At 39.2% G+C, this 19,100-nt stretch overlaps 1 protein-coding gene across 5 annotated transcripts in view; it reads right to left on the bottom strand.

Annotated features, from left to right (window-relative positions):
- LOC140480385 (triple functional domain protein) overlaps positions 1-19,100 on the bottom strand; it is a 588,738-nt gene that overhangs the window by 361,992 nt on the left and 207,646 nt on the right. For all 5 annotated transcript variants that reach the window (XM_072575178.1, XM_072575177.1, XM_072575174.1 and 2 more), the window contains exons 4-6: positions 18,626-18,818; positions 16,533-17,045; positions 10,925-11,047 (exon numbers count right to left, since the gene is read on the bottom strand). In XM_072575178.1, the coding sequence (XP_072431279.1) occupies positions 10,925-11,047; positions 16,533-17,045; positions 18,626-18,818 (829 nt within the window). The remainder of the gene's footprint in view (positions 1-10,924; positions 11,048-16,532; positions 17,046-18,625; positions 18,819-19,100) is intronic.

Genomic DNA, 19,100 nt, shown 5'->3' with positions numbered 1-19,100 from the left:
ATTGTTATAGTAGTGGACATTAATGAATGATTAAAAATACACTCTTAATACCCTATTATCAGCTGAAAAATATTGCAGGGCCTACTTCTTCAAAACATAGCAATATCCTTCAAATAGAAAGCAATCCAGATTTTTCATTACTTAAAGTAACATCCACCTTTGTATGATTTGCAAAACTGTAACTTATTCGGTAATCACACAGTGCATTGCAATATTAGTTGGTAACCTGAGCTTCAACAATTGCATCTCATTTTGTACGTTACACCTTTCATTTGTGCTAGAAGTTGAATATTAACTTGAAGCATTTCATGGTTTCTTGCCATTTGAAGTTTCTCAACTCTAGGGGCTTTGAATGGCAGTAAATGATAGTAAAAACGTACATTGGGGATTTGCAGCTTTCACTTCAGGAGCAGAGCTGAGTGGGAATGAATGGGAGGACAGCCTGGGAAGATAAGAGTTCCTGATTCTGAGTGTTTCTACTGGGGGATGCGATTGAAAAATGACGATAGAGGAAAGGTATCATTTGATTGCTTAATACTGAATCTGCTAAATTTGAATCTGTGTTAAATTGAGTCGGTGTCAAATTATTGGTTAGAACTTCTGTTCAGATTGAGATAATAAGCAGAGATTAAAAAGTTAATTTTTTTTTACAAACTAAATGCAGAAAATAAGGATGGAGGGTCAGGTGATGTGTTGCTCCTGCATGATGTGGGAGCTGGAGGACCCCACTGTGGCTCACAGTGACTACATCTGTAGTATGTGTTGGTTGCTCGAGGAACTCCGGCCATGGGTTGATGAGCTGGATTCTGAGCTTCGAATGTAGTGACATGTCAAAGAGGGAGAGAGTTACCTGGAGAGTAACACCCCTTAGACTAACTTGCTTGAATTCGGCCAGTGGTCAGGGACAGGAGGGTGTGGCTTAGCAGGATCCAGGAGGTAAAGCTACAGGAGCCTCAGCCTTGTCCAACAGGTTCGAGAAGAGAGGATAAGGAACTACGGGAGGATAAGCCGACTGACCACAGCAACGTGGTGCAGGGAACCATTCAAGTGGGAGGAGAGAAAAGAAATGAAGTTGTAGTTGGGGATAGTATAGTTAGGGGCATTGACACTGTTCTCTGTGACCAGGATCAAGAGTCCCAAAGATTGTGTTGCCAATCTGATGTTCAGGGTCTCTCTTCTGGGCTGTAGAGAAACTTAGAGTGGGAGGGTAAAGATTCAGTTGTCCTGGTCCAAGTGGGTACCAATGACATAGATAAAACTAGGACAGAAATTCTGTTATGGGAGTATAAAAAAGCTAGGAGCAAAACTATAGAAGAACCAAAAAGGTAATAATCTCAGATTATTACCTGAGCCACAGGGAGGTAAACGTGTGACTTAAAGATTGGTGTGGGAGAAATGAGTTTGAATTTATGGGATATTGGCACCAGTACTGGGGAAGGGACCTGTTCCGATGGGATGGTCTTCATCTGAATCGTGCTGGACTGCAGTCCTGCAAGTCACATAACTAGGCCTTTAGACAAAATGGGTATGGGTGGGGGGGGAGTGGCGGTCAATTCCAGGGGAAATTAGAAAACTCAAATTAAAGGAGGAGTAAGAGTGCAGGGTTAGTGATGTGGCAGCTGGTTACCAGACAATAAAGGTGAGGGACAGAACAGCTGAATGTTTTTATGCACCATGGAATTCCTTGCGAGAGATCCTGAGTGGGGCAGCACAGTGGCTGAGTGGTTAGCACTGCTGCCGCACAGTGCCAGGGACTTAGGTTCGATTCCACCCTCGGGTGACTGTCTGTGTGGAGTTTGCACATCCTCCCAGTGTCTGCGTTGATTTCCTCCGGGTGCGCTGGGTTTCCTCCCACAGTCCAAAGATGTGCAGGTTAGGTGAATTGGCCTTGCTAAATTGCCCATTGTTTATGGATGTGTAGGTTAGGTGTATTGATTTTGGGTAAATATAGGGTAGGGGAATGGGTCTGGGAGGGTTACTCTTCAGAGGATCAGAGCCTGCTTCTACACTGTAGGGATTCTAATTCTATAAAAGAGTAAGGAAATTTACCAGTAGAACACAGTTAAAAGTTTTATATCTAAATGCACAAAGCATTCAAAATAAGATTAATGAGTTAATGGCGCAAATAGAAACAAAAAAGTACAATTTGGTAGCAATTACTGAGACATGGCTATAAGGAGACCAGGTCTGGGAATTGAATATCCAAGGGTATTCAGCATTTCGTAAGGATAGACTGAAAGGAAAAGGATATGGTGTAGCTTTGCGAGTGAAAGAAGGGATCAGTGCTGTAATGAGAAATGACATAAGCATGGGACACCAAGATGTGGAATCAGTCTGAGTAGAAATAAGAAATAGCAAAGGGGACTTGATAGGAGAAATCTATAGGTCCCCAAACAGTAGTTCCGCAGTGAGGCACATTACAAGCCAGGAAATATTAGAGGCTTGCAAGTAAGGTACAGCATTAATCATTAGATTTTAACATGCACATAGATTGGAAGAATCAAATTGACAAGGCTAGCTTGGAGGCACAGGTCATTGACTGTATTAGAGATTGTTTCTTGGAGCAGTATGTTGTGGAATCAACCTGGAAACAGGCTATTCTGGACTTGGTGTTGTGTAATGAGGAGAGATTAATCAATGACATCATAGTTAAGCATCTTCTAGAGAGTAGTGACCATCGTATGATAGAATTCAAAATTCAGTTTGGGGTGAGAAAGTTGAGTCCCACAGTAGTGTTCTGGAATTAAACAAAGGAAATTGCATAGGCACGAGGACAGATTTGGCCTGAGTGGATTGGGCAGGAAGGCTAAAAGATGCGCAGTGGCAGACATTTAAGGAGCTACTCAATTCCACACAACTAAAAGAAAGATGGTAAAGGATAGTAAAAAACATCTGTGGCTAAAAAACAAGGTGGTCAAGGACAATATAAAATCAAAAACCATGGTACACCATGGTGCAAAGACCAGTGGCAGACTGGAAGATTGGGAAACTTTCAAACATAAACAAAGGGATACTAAAAAAGACGTAATAACAACAGCCATGATAAATCACGAAAGAAAACTAGCACAAAATATCAAAAAGGATAGCAAAAGCTTCTGTAAATATATGAAAGAGAAGACAGTTGTTAGGGTGAATGTTGGTCCCTGAGAAGATAAAACCAGAAAATTAAGAGTGGCGAAAACAAATGGCAGAGATGCTAATTCAATACTTTGCCTCAGTCTTCACAGTGGAATATTAGTATTCCTATTGGAACAGGTAGGTCAGAGGCAATAGAAAGGGTACAGCTTAGAACAATCAAAAATCGATAGGGAAAGGGTACTTAGCAAACTGTTAGGACTGAGAGCAGACAAGTCCCTCAAGCTTGATGACCTACATCCTAGGGTATTAAAGAATGGAGTTAATCAATCCATTTGTCACAATATTCCAAAATTCCCTGGATATGGGAAAGGATCCAGTGGATTTGAAAAACGCTAACGTAAAGCCCTTATTCAAAAAGGGAGGGAGGCAGTATGTAGAAAATTACAGAGCAGTTAGTTTAGCATCTGTTGCTGGAAAAATGTTAGAATCAATTATCAAGGAAATAATATCAGTACATTTGGAAAGTCAAATCGCTATCCATCAGAGACAGCATGGTTTTATGAGGGCAAATCACGTTTGACTAAGTTGCTAAAGTTCTTCAAAGATGTAATAAGCAAAGTGGATAACGGGGATCCTGTAGTTTAATATATCTGAACTTCGGAAGGCGTCTGATAAGGTGCCACACAAAAGGTTAATTCACATGGTCGGATCACATCGAATTAGGGATAATTTATTAACTTGGATAGGTGATTAGCTGGTGGACAAAGACGGAGAGTTGAGATAAATAGATTTTTCTGGATTGCAAGTGGTAAATGGTGGTGTACGACAGGGTTCGGTCTTTGGACCCCAGCTATTTACAATCTACATTAATGACTTAGATACAGGATAGAAGGCTCGATAGCCAAATTTGTGGAAGACACAAAAATAGGCAGGACAGTAAATTTCAGTGAGGAAATAAGAACCTTATAAAAGGATATAAATAGGTTAGATGAGTGAGTCAAAATATGGCAGATGGAATTTAACATAGATAAGTGTGAGGTCATGCATTTTGGTCGGAAAAATAGGAAGGCAACCTATTATCTAAATGGGGAAAAACTTCAACGTGCTCCATTGCAGATGGATCTGGGTGTCCTCGTTCATGAGTCACAGAAAAGGTACAGCAGATAATAAAGAAAGTTGGCTTTTATAGCTTAAAAAAAAGAATATAAAGGTAAGGAAGTATTAATGCAACTATGCAAAGCATTGGTGAGATCGCACCTGGAGTCTTATGCACAGTTTTGGTCCTCTTATTTGAGGAAAGGTGTAGCGGCAATGGAGGCAGTTCAGAGGAGGTTCACTAGATTGATCCCAAAGAGGCGGGTTTTGTTGTATGAAGAGAGATTGAACAGTTCAGGCCTATACTTTCTGGAAATTAGAAGAATGAGGGGAGATCAAATTGAGGTATTCAAAATGATAAAAGGTCTGGATAAAATAGAACTGGAGCAGATGCTTCCTCCTTTAGGGCATTCTAGGATGAGAAGTCATAGTCTCAGGATAAGCGGGAGCAAATTTAAAATAGAACTGAGGAGAAACTACTTCTCCCAAAGGGTTGTGAATCTGTGGAATGTGCTACCCCAAAGTGTAGTGGATGCTGGGACAGTGAGTAAATTTAAGGAGTTAGATTTTTAATTGGTGATGGGCTGAAGGATTATGGGAGAGGGCAGGAAAATGGTGGTGAGGAGTATATCACCAATGATTGAATGGCTGAGCAGATTCGATGGGACAAATCGCCTAATTCTGACCCTATGCCTTACAAACTCACTGCACCAAAAGATTTCACATAAAGGGACAATATTGTTCTGCAGGCATACAGGTTTATTGGCAAATATCTTGCTGTTGGTTGTAAGGAATGCTGAAACATAGTAACTTAATGAAAAACACAGATTTATTAAAATTTGAAATGATAGTTCCATCCAGGTTCAGCACTATTACAAATGTGACAGGTTTCTGTGAACTCAGAAACAAAGTTAATGTTTCAAGTTAACAGGTAAGTGTTTCCCTCTCCATAAATGCTGCCAGTCTTGCTGAGCACATCAAACACTTGGTTTTTTTTTCCCAGTTTTCCAGAATCCACAGTATTTCCTCTTTTGTTCCAGTTGAATATAATCACATTTGATTTGACAGCAACTCATATAAACTGTCAAATGTACTTAGAGTCATACAGCACAGAAGAAAACCCTTCAGTTTCCCAAACTAAACTAGTCCCATATCCCTTTAAATCTTTCCTGTTCATGAGCCTATCCAAATGTCTTTTAAATGTTGCAACTATAGGCTATAGCAGCATGTATCATAGCCAGCACAAAACAAATTTCTTGATGAAGTGAAATTGATGACTTATGGCATCATGCACAGTAACAGCAAAAATGAACAAGTGAGGAAGTTAAACAAGATAAAACAAAATAAATCTACATTTAACTATTTTGATTAAATTAGCTGCTTGCTTCAAATCTTTCAAAATGTATAAACTTGGCAAATCTTTTCTCATGAGGACACTGAAAAAATATAGTTTAAATTCAGCTGTCAAATTTAAATAATTGAGGAATCATACAGCTGACTTCCTCTCTCTTCAGATAAGTTTATCCACTTGTTCTGCCACAGTATTATTGGAAATTGGGTTAGATTGCAGGTGCACTGGAACATAAGCAGCACTGTGGCTCAGTAGTTAGCACTTCTGCCTCACAGCATCATGGACCCAGTTGGATTCCACTCTCACAGTTCACAGTTTCCCAGTGTCTGCGTGGGTTTCGTCTGGGTGATCCAGTTTCATCCCACATTCCAAAGGTGTGGAAATTAAGAGGACTGGCCGTGCTAAATTGCCCATGGTGTCCAGAGTTATGTAGGCTAAATGGATTAACCATGGTAAAAAGGGATGCAGTGTGGGATGCTGTTTGATGGGTTGATATGGGCTTTATGGGCTGAATAGCCTGATTCCACACTGCAGAAATTCTATGACAAGTCTTAGTAGAAGAAAAAAGTTGAGAAGTATTCAGTAAATCAATGTTCATCTATCTATGGCTGTGGAGTCATTCTGAAGGACTAATCACTGACGCCCAGCAGCAAAAAGACCTGCCCTCCATGTGAGAATAGAAAACTCATCCAGACAAACCTGTTATGTTCATATATCAAAATAATAGCATTCTGTATCGATTTTCATTCTTCCTTAATCCTGATACAAAATAGCGGTGATGGTGAGATAACAGAATTGCTCATCTTTTTCACTTCTACCTTTTTGAATTATATAGTGACAGATTTTTCAAGGTAAAACTGATTTCTTTTTAAACAATATGATCTCTCTCACACTTTCTCTCTCTATTTTTCCGTGCCTTAAATTACAGATAGTGAATGCTTTGTGGATAGGATTTAGTAGTGGGAGAGGAGAACACCAATCATCCACCAGCCCCCTTCATTCACAAACCCACACCCCAGGTCAGTCATCAGTTCATACTTACTCAGACATCATTCCATTCACTCAAACACACTGCTCCAACTCAGCTCAGTCACTCACTGAACCAGGTATCTAGTAGCTCAGCCAGTCACTCACTCACCCATATAGTCAGCCATACTACCACCCAAACCTCAGACATAGTCAGTCACTTACTTAGTTGTTCACTCACCCAAAAATATTCCTATTACTCATCCAGCCTCCCACTGTTTCTCACTCTCTCAGCCAGTTCTCAGTCATGTTGGACTCAAAATAATAACTGTTTTCCCTCCACAAAGTGCTGCCAGACCAGCTGAGTTTCTCCACTATTCTGTTTTTATTGCAATCTCCAGTATCTGTAGTACTGGCATTTATCCTCTAATCACACACTCAGCTAACACACTCAGAGACATTTATTCAGCCATCCAGCCAGCCAATCACCCCTCTTACTCTCTTACTCACCAGGATGGACAGCATCACAACCAAGTCAGTCTCTCACCTCTTACTCATCTAGTGAGCCCCCAAGCAGTCAATCACTCACATTATCCCTCCCGACCCCACCCCAACCACTTTCTTGCCCCTCCAAACCCTCCAAGCAAGGCAGGCCAATTATCATCCCACCTATTTCCAGCCTACTGACTCATCACTCCTCAATACTGAAGGCCCACCTGATTCTCAATCCCTCTTACTCCTCACTGGTTGGCACATCAGACTCCTGTCCCCCAACCCCGTTTGCCTAACTGGCTGAGCTAACTTGCCGACATTGTGTAGAACCCATCAGATATAAACAGAGAAGAGAATTAGCCTCTGACTGGAAAACACCACTTTTAAAAATCTTACAGTTACACATACCTGTATTGTGAACAAATGTTTGGAGACCAGATAGAACCCCAACAGCAGCCTGGAATTCTACGAGCAATGGTTAGATAACCAGAAATAAACTAACACCAAAACCCATGACAGATTTTACATTCAAAGCTAAATGCTGCACTCAGTATTATACGTGCCACCTATTATTTCAATAATGTTATTTCATTCATGGCATGTGGGTGCCACTGGGCAAGTAGCATTTATTGTCCATCCCTAATTGCCCATGTGTAGGTGGCAGCTGTCTTCTTGAAATATTGCAGCACTTGGGGTGTAGGATTACCCATAGTGCTGTGGAAAGGGAATTCCAGTAACAGTGAATGAATAGCGATATAATTTCAAGTCAAAATGGCTTAGTGATGGCATTCCCAGTGCTCTTGTCCTGCTACCTGGTAGAGATTGGGGTTTTGGAAGTGCTGTCAAAAGAGCCTTGATGGATTACTGCATTGCCTCATGTAGATGGTATACAGACTGCCAGTGTGCATCAGTGGTAAAGGGAGTGAATGTAGAAGGTGGTGGCACTGAGGTGCCAGTAAAGAAGGCTACCTTTCTCTTGTATGGCATTGAGGAACCTCTGACCTGGTCTTGTAGCCACAGTAGTTAAATAACTAGTCCAGTTTAGTTTCTAGTCAATGGTAACGCCAGGATGCTGATAATTGAGAACTAAGCAATGTCAATACCACTGAACATCAATATTGGAGATGGTCATTGTCTGATACAAGGTGTGGTCCAAATACATCTTTGATCTAGATGTTGTCTAGGTTTTGCTACATCTGAACACAGACTGTTTCTGTGTCTTAAAAATCTCGAATGGTGCTGAACGTCATGTAATGATCAGCAAATATTCTCACTGCTGACTTTACAACAGAGGGGCAGCCATTGATGAAGTAGCTCTAGAAGACTGGACCCTCCCCCTCAGGATACTTCCCTGAAGAATTCCAGCAGTTATGTCCAGGGACTGAGATGATTGACCTCCAACAACCACAGCCAACTACTTTATCGACAGAAACAGAAACTGATGGAAAAGCTCAGCAAGTCTGGCAGTGTCTGTGTAGAGAAATCAGAGTTGACATTTCAGGTCAAGTACCCTTCCTCAGAACTGATGACAGTTAGGAAAAGTTTACATGCAAAAGATAAGGAGCAGGTAAGAATCAAACAAGAGTTGGGGATAGAGCACAAAGGGAGATGAGACCAATTGGACAAACAAGTGGATAACGATCTGGCTAGAAGAGTGAATAGCTACTAATGGGAACAGTTAGTGGCTAACAGTGTGATAGCAGACTGTGTGTTTACAAGGCCTGACGTGTGGAGGGTTGGGATAAGGATATGGGAGAGCTTAAGCCCTAAAATTATTGAACTCAATATTGAGCCCAGGGGGCTGCAGGGTCCTCAAGCGGAAAAAAAAATTAAGTTCAATAACTTTAGGGCTTGAGATCTCCCATGTCCTTATCCCTAACCCCATACATCAGGCCTTATTAACGTAGTTTGACTATGACACACAATCCATGGATAGCCACTAACTGCCCCATTAATAGCTATTCACCCTTCTAGCCAGATCATTATCCATTCCTTTGTCTGTCTAACTGCTCCTCTCTTTCTTTGGGGTCTATCCCCACCTATCGCTTTACTCCTTATCCCCATGCTCTCCCATCCAATTTTCTGCATATAAACTGACATTTTCCTAGTTACCACCAGTTCTGAGGAAGAGTCACTCAACGCGAAACATTAACTCTGATTTCTTTCCACAGCTGCTGCCAGACCTACTGAGCTTTTCCAGCAATTTCTATTTTTGTTTGGGGTTTACAGCATTTTGCAGTTTTTTTGTCGGTTTTTACCATCTTCTTTGTAGCAGATATAATAAGAATCAGTGGAGACTTTCCGCCTTGATTCTCATGGACTCCAATTTCCCCAGGGTCACTTGATGCCACACTGTCAAATGTGACTTTAATTCATCAACAGTCACTCTCATTTCACCATGAAGTTCACCTGTCATTGTTGATTTTGAACTAAGGCTCGGATTAAATCATGAGTTGAGTGGCCCAGGCAGAATGCAATCTGAGCAGGTTACTATTGAGCACATGTTGCTTGACAGCATGATGATTCTGTCCTTCATTTTGCAAAAGATTGATAGGGTGGTAATCGGCCATATTGGATTTGTCCTACACAGGACAAACCTGCCCAATTTTCCACATTACCAGGTCGATGCCTATGTTGTAGCTGTACTGGGAAAGCTAGACAAGGAGTGCAGCTAGTTCTGGAGCTCAAATCTTTACCATCATTGAAATGTTGTCAGGGTCCATAGCCTTTGTAGCATCTATCAGAATTTCATATGGAATGAATTGAAATAATTGTGGATTGGCAACCGCAAAGCTGGGGACCATAGCAGGATGCTGCATTGAGTCATACAATTAGCACTTCTGACTGAAGATTGTTACAAGTGTGTCAGCCTTGTCTACAGCACTAATGTGTTGGCCTTCTACATCGTTAAGAATGGGAATGTTTGTAGAGCTTCCCCTCCTCCCATGAGTTGCTTAATTGTCCCCACCGTTCATGACCGGATGTGACAGGACTGTAGAGGTTATCTGTGATTCATTGGCTTTGGGATCGCTTTACCTGATGCTGTTTGGCATGTCAAGTATCCCTGTATTTTATTTCATTTTTAGGTATGCCTGATGTTGCTCCTGACATGCTCTCTCACATTCCTCACTGAACCAGTACTGACCTTCCAAATCATCAACAAGTTTCCTTGCCCATGTTTGATCTGATGCATGAGACTTCATGGAATCCTGTGTCAATGTTCAGAACTTGCAAGGTAACTCCATCCTAACCATATATCACTGCACTGCCAATATAGGTGAGTCCATGTGGCAGTTCAGACTTCAGGCTAATGGTAGTGGTGTGCTGAACTCTGTCTGAAACATATAATTCTGAGACAGACTGTTGCTTAACCAGTCTATGAGACAGCTCTCAATCAATTCTAGTGCAAGTCCTCAAACACGAATGAGAAGAACTTTGCACAGTCAACAGGGTTGAACTTGCCATTGCCATTTCTAGCACCTAGATTGATGCCAAGTGCTCTGTCCAGTCTCAGTCCTAGCTTTTACAGTTTGTACTGCTGTTAGGCAATTTCAGCGAGCACTTAAGAGTCAACCACATGACTGTGGGTCTGGAGTCACATGGAAGCAAAACTAGGTAAGGATAGCAGATTTCTTTCCCTAATAGATACATTGAGATGGGGTTCAATCTAAACTTGTGTACAAGATGTATACTCTATCAATGCCTAGGTAGAACTCATTAACTGGCAAAGTTAGGTCTACAACATCTATTACAAAATGGGGTTAGCATGCTGTTAATTTTACATTAAAAGTACAAAAGCCCATGAAAACAGGCTTAAAAAGATTCACATTAATGATAAAAAAAAACTTGTCCTATTCATTAATAAAACTAATCACAGTTCTTTACTAAGTTAGTAAAAGGAATGCAATATCCTTTGATCATTTCTCATCTACTGGCCCTTACCATGCAGTTCATTGCAAAGTGATTGTGCTGTGTTTGAAGTTCCATTGCATGTTGATGAGTAGCTCCAATTTCTGTGTAGCTATTCAAAAAGAGTCCTTTGTTGTGAGAGATCCAGTCAAACATCTGAATAGAAGCAGGATATTTATTAAACACATTGAATCTCAATTAGTTTTATGAAACAATACATCAGGAGGTACAATGTTTACCTGTAAGTTACTGGACACCAATGACTGAAAACATAGAATGTACCACACACAAAATGGATCAGTTAAATTTAAGAGCATATACTTCCTTCATCTTCATCTTTTTTTTCGTAAATAACGCTTGAACAAACACAGCTAATTTTATCAAGCATTTATACAGATGTTTACGATCTGAGTCTGGCAACAGAACAATGCATACATAGCGACAGTGGAATCATGAAACTTTAAAGTGACTTGACTTCTGTCAAACTGCTTTCCAAAAATACAGTAAAAGAATCAGTGATGTGAAGATTATGTGAATTATTCATCATTAATAACACATTAGAAAGGTACTAAATAAATGCTTCAAATTTATGCAATATACATAGCTGATACATACTAGTCAAAACATGTGGTGCTGGAAAAGCACAGCCAGTCAAGCAGCATCTGATCTGAAGAGCAGGCGAGTCGATGTTTCGAGCATATTTCTTCATGACATTCCTGATGCCTGAAACGTTGACTCTCTTGCTCCTCGGATCAGATGCTGCTTGACTGGCTGTCCTTTTCCAGCACCACATGTTTTGACTCTGATCTCCAGCATCTGCAGTCCTCACTTTCCCCTGATGCATACTCATCACTGTAGAATTTATACTAGTATCCTTCATACACTGCAGTATTGTATGACCCAGAGAAATAGCTGAACCTACTCACACACAAGCATGTAAATGGCTCAGTTGGTAGTACCCTTGTTTCAGAAGATGGTGAATTCAAGTCCCATTCCAGCACTTGAGCATATAAACCCAGATGATAATTCAATAACATGAAGAAGTTCTAGATCATCAAACATGCTGTCCTTCGACTGAGTTTTATATTGTTACCTGATTAGATAGATACTAAAGATTCATTACCATTGCTTCAGATTTTGTAGTCAGCAGCCAGCAAGGTAGCTTGTTGCTGACAAGGAATTCCACCTCAACGAGCAACCTAGTTTTATCTCTAACAGGAATTTTACTTCCAGTCTCATGCAGTTGAACTGAAACAGATCAGTATTCATGACTGAGGAATCACCGTATTGAGCTGAAGTGATGTCACTAGGTTCTCCAAGAACCAGTCAAAGTAAAGGATTTATAAAACCATTCCCCTCCCCATCCTCCAAGAAAAGAAACTTAAATAAGATCACTTTATAAAATGTATATGGAGTAAATTAAAGATTGGGACAAACACATGGCGCGAAGGTCAAAGCTAAAAATTCTAGTTTCCTTTTGAAAATATATTTAAAACTTAGCTTCAAAAACCTACTAATTAAAGTTTCAAGGTTAATTCTATCTTTCAGCAAATGTTGTTAATCATATTACTGTTTTTAAAAAAGTGATGGTGTCTGAGTTAAGGAATTTAAAACAAATGCTGGCAGCTTACCATCAACCACCGGCTTTGACTACTCAAAATAGATCATAATATCCAATGTTTACAGGTGGTGTTGACATGCCCGATTCAGGACGCTCCCTGTATCAGGGCAGTCCCATGCTACAGGCTGCTATTAGATGTTTGCCATCCAAGTTCAGTAGAGAAGCTAAGATGTCTCTTTGCACAAAACTGCCTTACGCTACCAAGCTCCTACAAGAGTGCTCAAAACCTATACGTCAAACAATTAGCCATTTGATGTTCGCAACATCAGCAGCTATACAATTGAAGAAACTTGATTTGGGCACATGTGGTCACATATTTTGTGATCAAGTAGAGATCAAAGCTACAACTTCCAATACACAAAGCCTTTCACATCCTGAGAATGCCCTGAAGTACTTCACCATCATTTAATTATTTTTAACTTAAATCACTGCTCTAATGTAGGAAAACCCCAATGGTCATTTTTTTATATGTCAAATCCCACACACAGAAATGAGATAAGTGATTAGTAATCCATTTTTGGTGTTGTTGCCAATAAACATTCATAGAATCATAGAAGCCCTACAGTGTGGAAACAGGCCGTGTGACCAACCCTTCAAAGAGTAACTCACCCAGAGCCGTTCCCTACCCTATTACTCTATATTACCCCTGACTAATGCACCGAACCTACACATCCTGAACACTAACACTAACTTTAACCCTATTGACCATAGGGTTAAAATTAGTACCATTGGAGAAATACTTTGCATATGTTTAAATATTTGTAAATAACCTATTATGTAAGTTAAGACGATAAACAGAACCTTTTACTGGAGGCTGAGTGTATGCTAGCAAGAAAAAATCCTGACACTGCCAAACAAATTCTGGAGAAAATTCATAAAATAAATATTTATACAATTCATAGATGTGTGTTTACACACATATATTATAGATATATTAAATATAGTACAGTATACTCAAATAATTGTGGGAGGAACTGCTTTGCAATCAAAACGGGCATGATAGCAAGGTGGCTCAGTGATTAGCACTGCTGCCTCACAGCACCAGGGACTTGGGTTTGATTCCAGCCTCAGGTGACTATCTATGTGGAGTTTGCACATTCTCTCAGTATCTACATGGGTTTCCTCCAGGTGCTCTAGTTTCCTCCCGCAATCCAAAGATGTGCTGGTTAGGTGAACTAACCCTGCTAAATTAACTGTAGTGTTCAGGGATGTGTAGGTTAGGTGCATCAGTCAGGGTAAATATAGTGCAATAAAGTAGCAAAATGGGTTGGCGTGGACTTGTTGAGCCAAATGGCCTTTTTCCACACAGTAAGAGTTCTATGATAACTGTGCTGGAGAACAGAAGATATCAAAGGTTACAATTATCAAAAATTATGCAAGGTTCTGCCAATACTCTTACCATCCATTTAGTCTGCTTCTTTCTACTGCTAACGTCCCTGGCCACAACAATGGACACATTTCAACATCAGAACACAGTTCAAAACTATTTGTTTAACCTGCAGACGTTTCGTCCCCTGTCTAGGTGACATCCTCAGTGCTTGGGAGCCTCCTGTGAAGCGCTTCTGTGATTTTTCCTCCAGCATTTGTAGTGGTTTGAATCTGCTGCTTCCGGTTGTCAGTTCCAGCTGTCCGCTGCAGTGGCCAGTATATTGGGTCCAGGTCGATATGCTTATTGATTGAATCTGTAGATGAATGCCATGACTCTAGGAATTCCCTGGCTGTTCTCTGTTTGGCTTGTCCTATAATAGTAGTGTGTCCCAGTCGAATTCATGTTGCTTGTCATGTGCGTGTGTGGCTACTAAGGATGTCACCTAGACAGGGGACGAAACATCTGCAACACAAATTCCCATCTCGGCGAACAGAACCACAACAACAAGCACCCGAGCTACAAATCTTCTCACAAACGTTGAACTATAGGTTTAAAGCTACCTGCGCATAGCTCATCTCGTGTTACTGAAGTTTTTTCAATGCCGTGAAATGTGTTCAAACTTACTGGTCAGCCTCCTAAATTTCTTTGATTTCAGAACCACACATACCATACTATGAAACACAGGTGCCATGATCCAGCTACTCAGTCCTTAAAGCTTTATGGTAACCTTTTTAAGCCTACATCAACTGGTAATATATTAAAACCACTTTGTGCAATGTGATTTCCATTGAAACATTAAATTGAAATCTTTCCAATATCATGATAAGATGTCTGAAGGTTCCCTTTTGTGATGCCAACGAATGGTGCTATATATAAATAGGAAGGTCAAACTTGACTATCACATAAAAATCAGTATTCTCCAGGTACTTGAGCTGTTCTAGTAGCGGCATATTTTTTCCCTTAACTGATGAGTTTAAAAAGTATTTTTAATCATTCTGATTGTTCTATATTTTTCAATTAAAATCTAAATTGGTTAGGGGTTCAGAGACATGAAGTAGATATAATAGATATATACTTAAATTGGTAGCATGCGACTTGTGACGTCCCACAGGGATCAAGCAAAGGCCTCAACTTTCAACTATATTTATAAGTGACACAGATGAAGGAATAGAAATCCTACATTCCAGTTTAACGCCACATTAGGTGGCATAGTAATAAGTATAGATGGCAGAAGAGTATTGCAAAGCAGCATTTTTACATTAGTGAGCATAAAAGTCTATTACAGGTGGAGATCAACTTAACAAACCACAATCACATTCATTTTGGACCCATAACAGAGTATTTTCTAAAAGGTGAGAAGCTAGGAATTGTGATGATGATTTAGGGATCTAAATACAGCAATCACTAAAACCTAATAAACAAGTAAAAACTATAATTAAAAGACTTCGGAATGTTAACCTATATCTCAAAAGGGTTGGAATACAAAGGGAAGGGAGCTGGAATACACAGGGGTGAAAACTTTATTACAGTTAGTTAAAATTCAGGTGAAAGTCTATTCAGTTCAGGGTATCACTTTCAGCAAAGACACATAATGGTCTTACAGGGAAGTACAGCAGAGACTCAGAATGGTAGCTTGACCCTTACTCCCTTTAATTTAGAAAATAAAAGACTCTATATCTAATGAGGGTATTTAAGATGGTTAAAGGAATTTATAAGAGTACAAAAAATAAAAATATTTCCTTTGGTAGGAAAATCCACATAAGCCTTAAAAATTATAGCATTCGTTAACATCATCATCATCTGGAAGTACTCTTCTATAAAAAAGCATCAGGAAATCTGGAACACGTTCCACCAAAAAACTGTTGAAGTGGTATCACTTGAACATTTCAAAATAAATTAGTATATTTTTACTACCCTGATTGAATTAAGGTAGCTAGATGGAGTTAAGTTTACAAATTAGCCAGGATTTAAATTAATAGCAGAACAGGTTTGAAGGGCTAAATGCTCTATTCCTGCTCCTTCACTCTGATTAGTCAAAGGTTTGCTTTCTCCCTTCTTCTGCAGCCAAAGGTTCAGGGCAACCCCTGCTTGCTCAAATCCACTCAATATCCTTGGGGGATTGTCAGAAATTATACGATTTTAATTTTCACGTATACATATATATAAAACAGAATGCTTACCATACCCTCAGGAAATATCAAAGCACTTAGCAGAGAATTATAGAAAATATTTCCTAAAAGCAAGGTACATAAGCAATTCATTAATCTACTTAATGTTTCAATTTTATTTTTTGGCCATAAGCACTCACCCCCTGCTCTAATTTGAAGAATAGTGCTTGAACAGGCCAACAGGACCCCAGTTTAATACCTAATTCAAAAGATACCAATCTGACAACTGAGCATCCCCTCAATCGACATAAGGTATAAAAAGGTATATATCTCCATATCACTGTGTTCTCATAATTATTCTGACTAATCAACTAAAATGACATTCAACTTGTACAGTTTTGTTTCTCAAATACTTACAAATTTTATATTTTAGCTTACATTGCATAAATTCAAATTAACTTCATTAATGGTGATGAGAAATCCATAACTACTCCAAGACCAATGATAATTGTTATGCATGCTGAATGGTTTATGTAACCTTACCTTTTCTGCATCTTGTTCAAACAGCCTAAGCTGGAAGCACTGATCCAGTTTCAGCTTGCGTATATGCCACATTTGATGCAGATGCTGCCTGGTTGAGTGCAGTCTGTCCAGCATACTGGACACTTTTGGTACAAGGCCCTGAAAATCTGCATTCCCTGATATAGAGTTCTTATGGGGAAAACTTTCACTACTTTGAATTCTCTGCAGCAATTTTTGCCCTTCTAGGTCCAGCTCTTCAATTGGAGCTTTGATGACTTTTTTCTTCAGTAGTGTATGCTCATCAATCATTTTTCTAGCTCCATCCAAGTCCTGAGGGAAGTCTTTTTTGGCTAGCATCTCCTGCAGTTCTTCCAGTCTGGATAACATGTGTGATGCATTGCTTATGAAGTCTTCAAAGGCCACATGGATCTCAATCCACTCCTCATGGTTGTACTCTAGACAGCCATCAAACTCAGGAGTGAGCTGGGATGGGTCAACAACTTTGGTAAGACCTTCTATGGACACCATGTTAGTCTAAACAGAGACAGAACAAAAAAAACAGATTATTCTTGTTACTCAATTAGTCAATATTAAAGACCACACTTTAGTAGTACACATAATATAACCCTAGGATTAACAGACATCAACTTCCACGCATTCCAGTACAACTCCAGCTTTACACTTTTCACATTTGGGATTCAGAGCTTTTTCATCTCTGCTGTACAGAAAGTAATAGAGAAAGTAAGTGAATACATTTAAAAGGTAAAATTATGAATAGAAAAGTTTAAAAAGGAAAATTACAGGACCTATTGTTGAAACGTGACATTTAAAGAATTCTTCATCATTTTTTTGTAATATGTCTGGTTTTCACTTTGCAAATACATAGGATGCCTTGTTACAAAACAGGAATAACGCTGTAATGATGGATTGGCCAAATGGGTGCAGCATTTTAAAAATTATAAGATATAAAAGGCTCATTGCAGATTTCATGTAAAGAATTAATAAGTAATATAACTTCTAAACCTTGAATGATTTTTATTTTTTAAAAATAAGAAAAATGAAGTCACTATTACAGCTATGTTTTAACTTAAACACTGCCCCCCACTTTAAACTATACCTTGTATCTCTTTCTGTAGAAAGCTTATAATTAATTTAATTGGAAGCACTGGGCAGGAAAAAAAACACAAATTTTACGAATGTGGCTAAAGGGACCTCCTTTTCACACTGTCCTTATGCTATTAGCTAGATTTTTCATGTTACACTTATGCACAGAACATAGAATTGTTCACCATAATGAAGATGAAACAATTTAAAACAGGCTGTGGAGATTTGAAAACAGGCTGTGGAGGTTTGGGGTACCAGGACTAAATTCTGGCTTTAAGTGCTCACATTACTTCTTCATGCCCCTGCAAGACTTGATATGCTGGATGTTAAAGAAAACAAAATTCCTGCACTTTACTAGCCTCAACAAGCTGCTGCAGTGAGCTACTATTCTTAAAAATAACAGGTTTACTTAAAGTGATATGACTACGAGCCATGTGAGGCAGGCCCTGCAGCAACTATTGACTAAAGAGTTATGTAAAACCAACTAATAAATAATTAAACGTTGCATTTCATGGGGAGCACAATGAACTGAACATAACTTTACATTTTCATGCTCAACTAAGCTGCATGTGTCCCTACGACTGTTTTACTGAGCCTGAGTTTTTTTGAATAAAAATATTATATTCAAACTGAATGTAAAGGAACATCATTCATCAGAGAAGGTTCATTAATTAGTCCTCCAGTACACTAGCATTGTCTGAACAATTCATGTGATTAATTTTTTTAAACTTCTTCTAAGCATTGTTTACTTAGGTCTAACAGTTGTATCACAGTATGAGATTAAAAGATATGTTCACACAAAATATATTGAGAAACTTTGTCATTTTCTCACATTATCAAAATTATTTTGTCTTATACAGCATGGCTGAAACCCAAAATAAGCTTACCAAGCTCAATATATAGGCACAAAACACAGTTAAATGAGTCTAGGCAAAATAGTTACTTCAGAAGCAGAGCAACAAGTAAAAGATTCTTTTCATAATTAGTCTAATATTTATATTTGAAAGTACCTCAAATTCGAATTTAGAACTGCCAAAGTTAGTCCTTTGCTTCTGCCAGAAATTGTCTGGCTTGATGATCAGTGCAACGTGAATACAGCCAGGAAACGATTCCTGTAGAATCTTCAGCAGTGGTTTAATGGAATCCCACTTGGATCCACGCATGTCAACTATCACAGTGAACCCTCGCTTACATACTTCCTCACTGGAGAAAAGAAATATAAATCACATTCTGAAAATAAATATGTACAAGACAAACCAAATAACATTAAAATTACACCAAATGAAGACTGGCAATGATGTAGGATTAGACTTCCCGTTCATCAAGAGTTTTCTTGGGAAATCAGAGAACAAATACAAATGGGCTTGTTCAAGTCAGTGACCTGAAGTAACTTTTGCTTTTCCTTTTCTTTTTAGAACTCTCTTCTTTCTAGAACTCCTTGCTGGAATATGATTCCACACATGCTGGGCCGCCTCCATCATCGAG

The sequence above is a fragment of the Chiloscyllium punctatum genome, chromosome 8, assembly GCF_047496795.1.
Source record: "Chiloscyllium punctatum isolate Juve2018m chromosome 8, sChiPun1.3, whole genome shotgun sequence".
Classification (NCBI taxonomy): Eukaryota; Metazoa; Chordata; class Chondrichthyes; order Orectolobiformes; family Hemiscylliidae; genus Chiloscyllium; species Chiloscyllium punctatum.
Note: the sequence above shows the minus strand (reverse complement) of the source record. Positions and strands in the feature narration are given on the sequence as shown.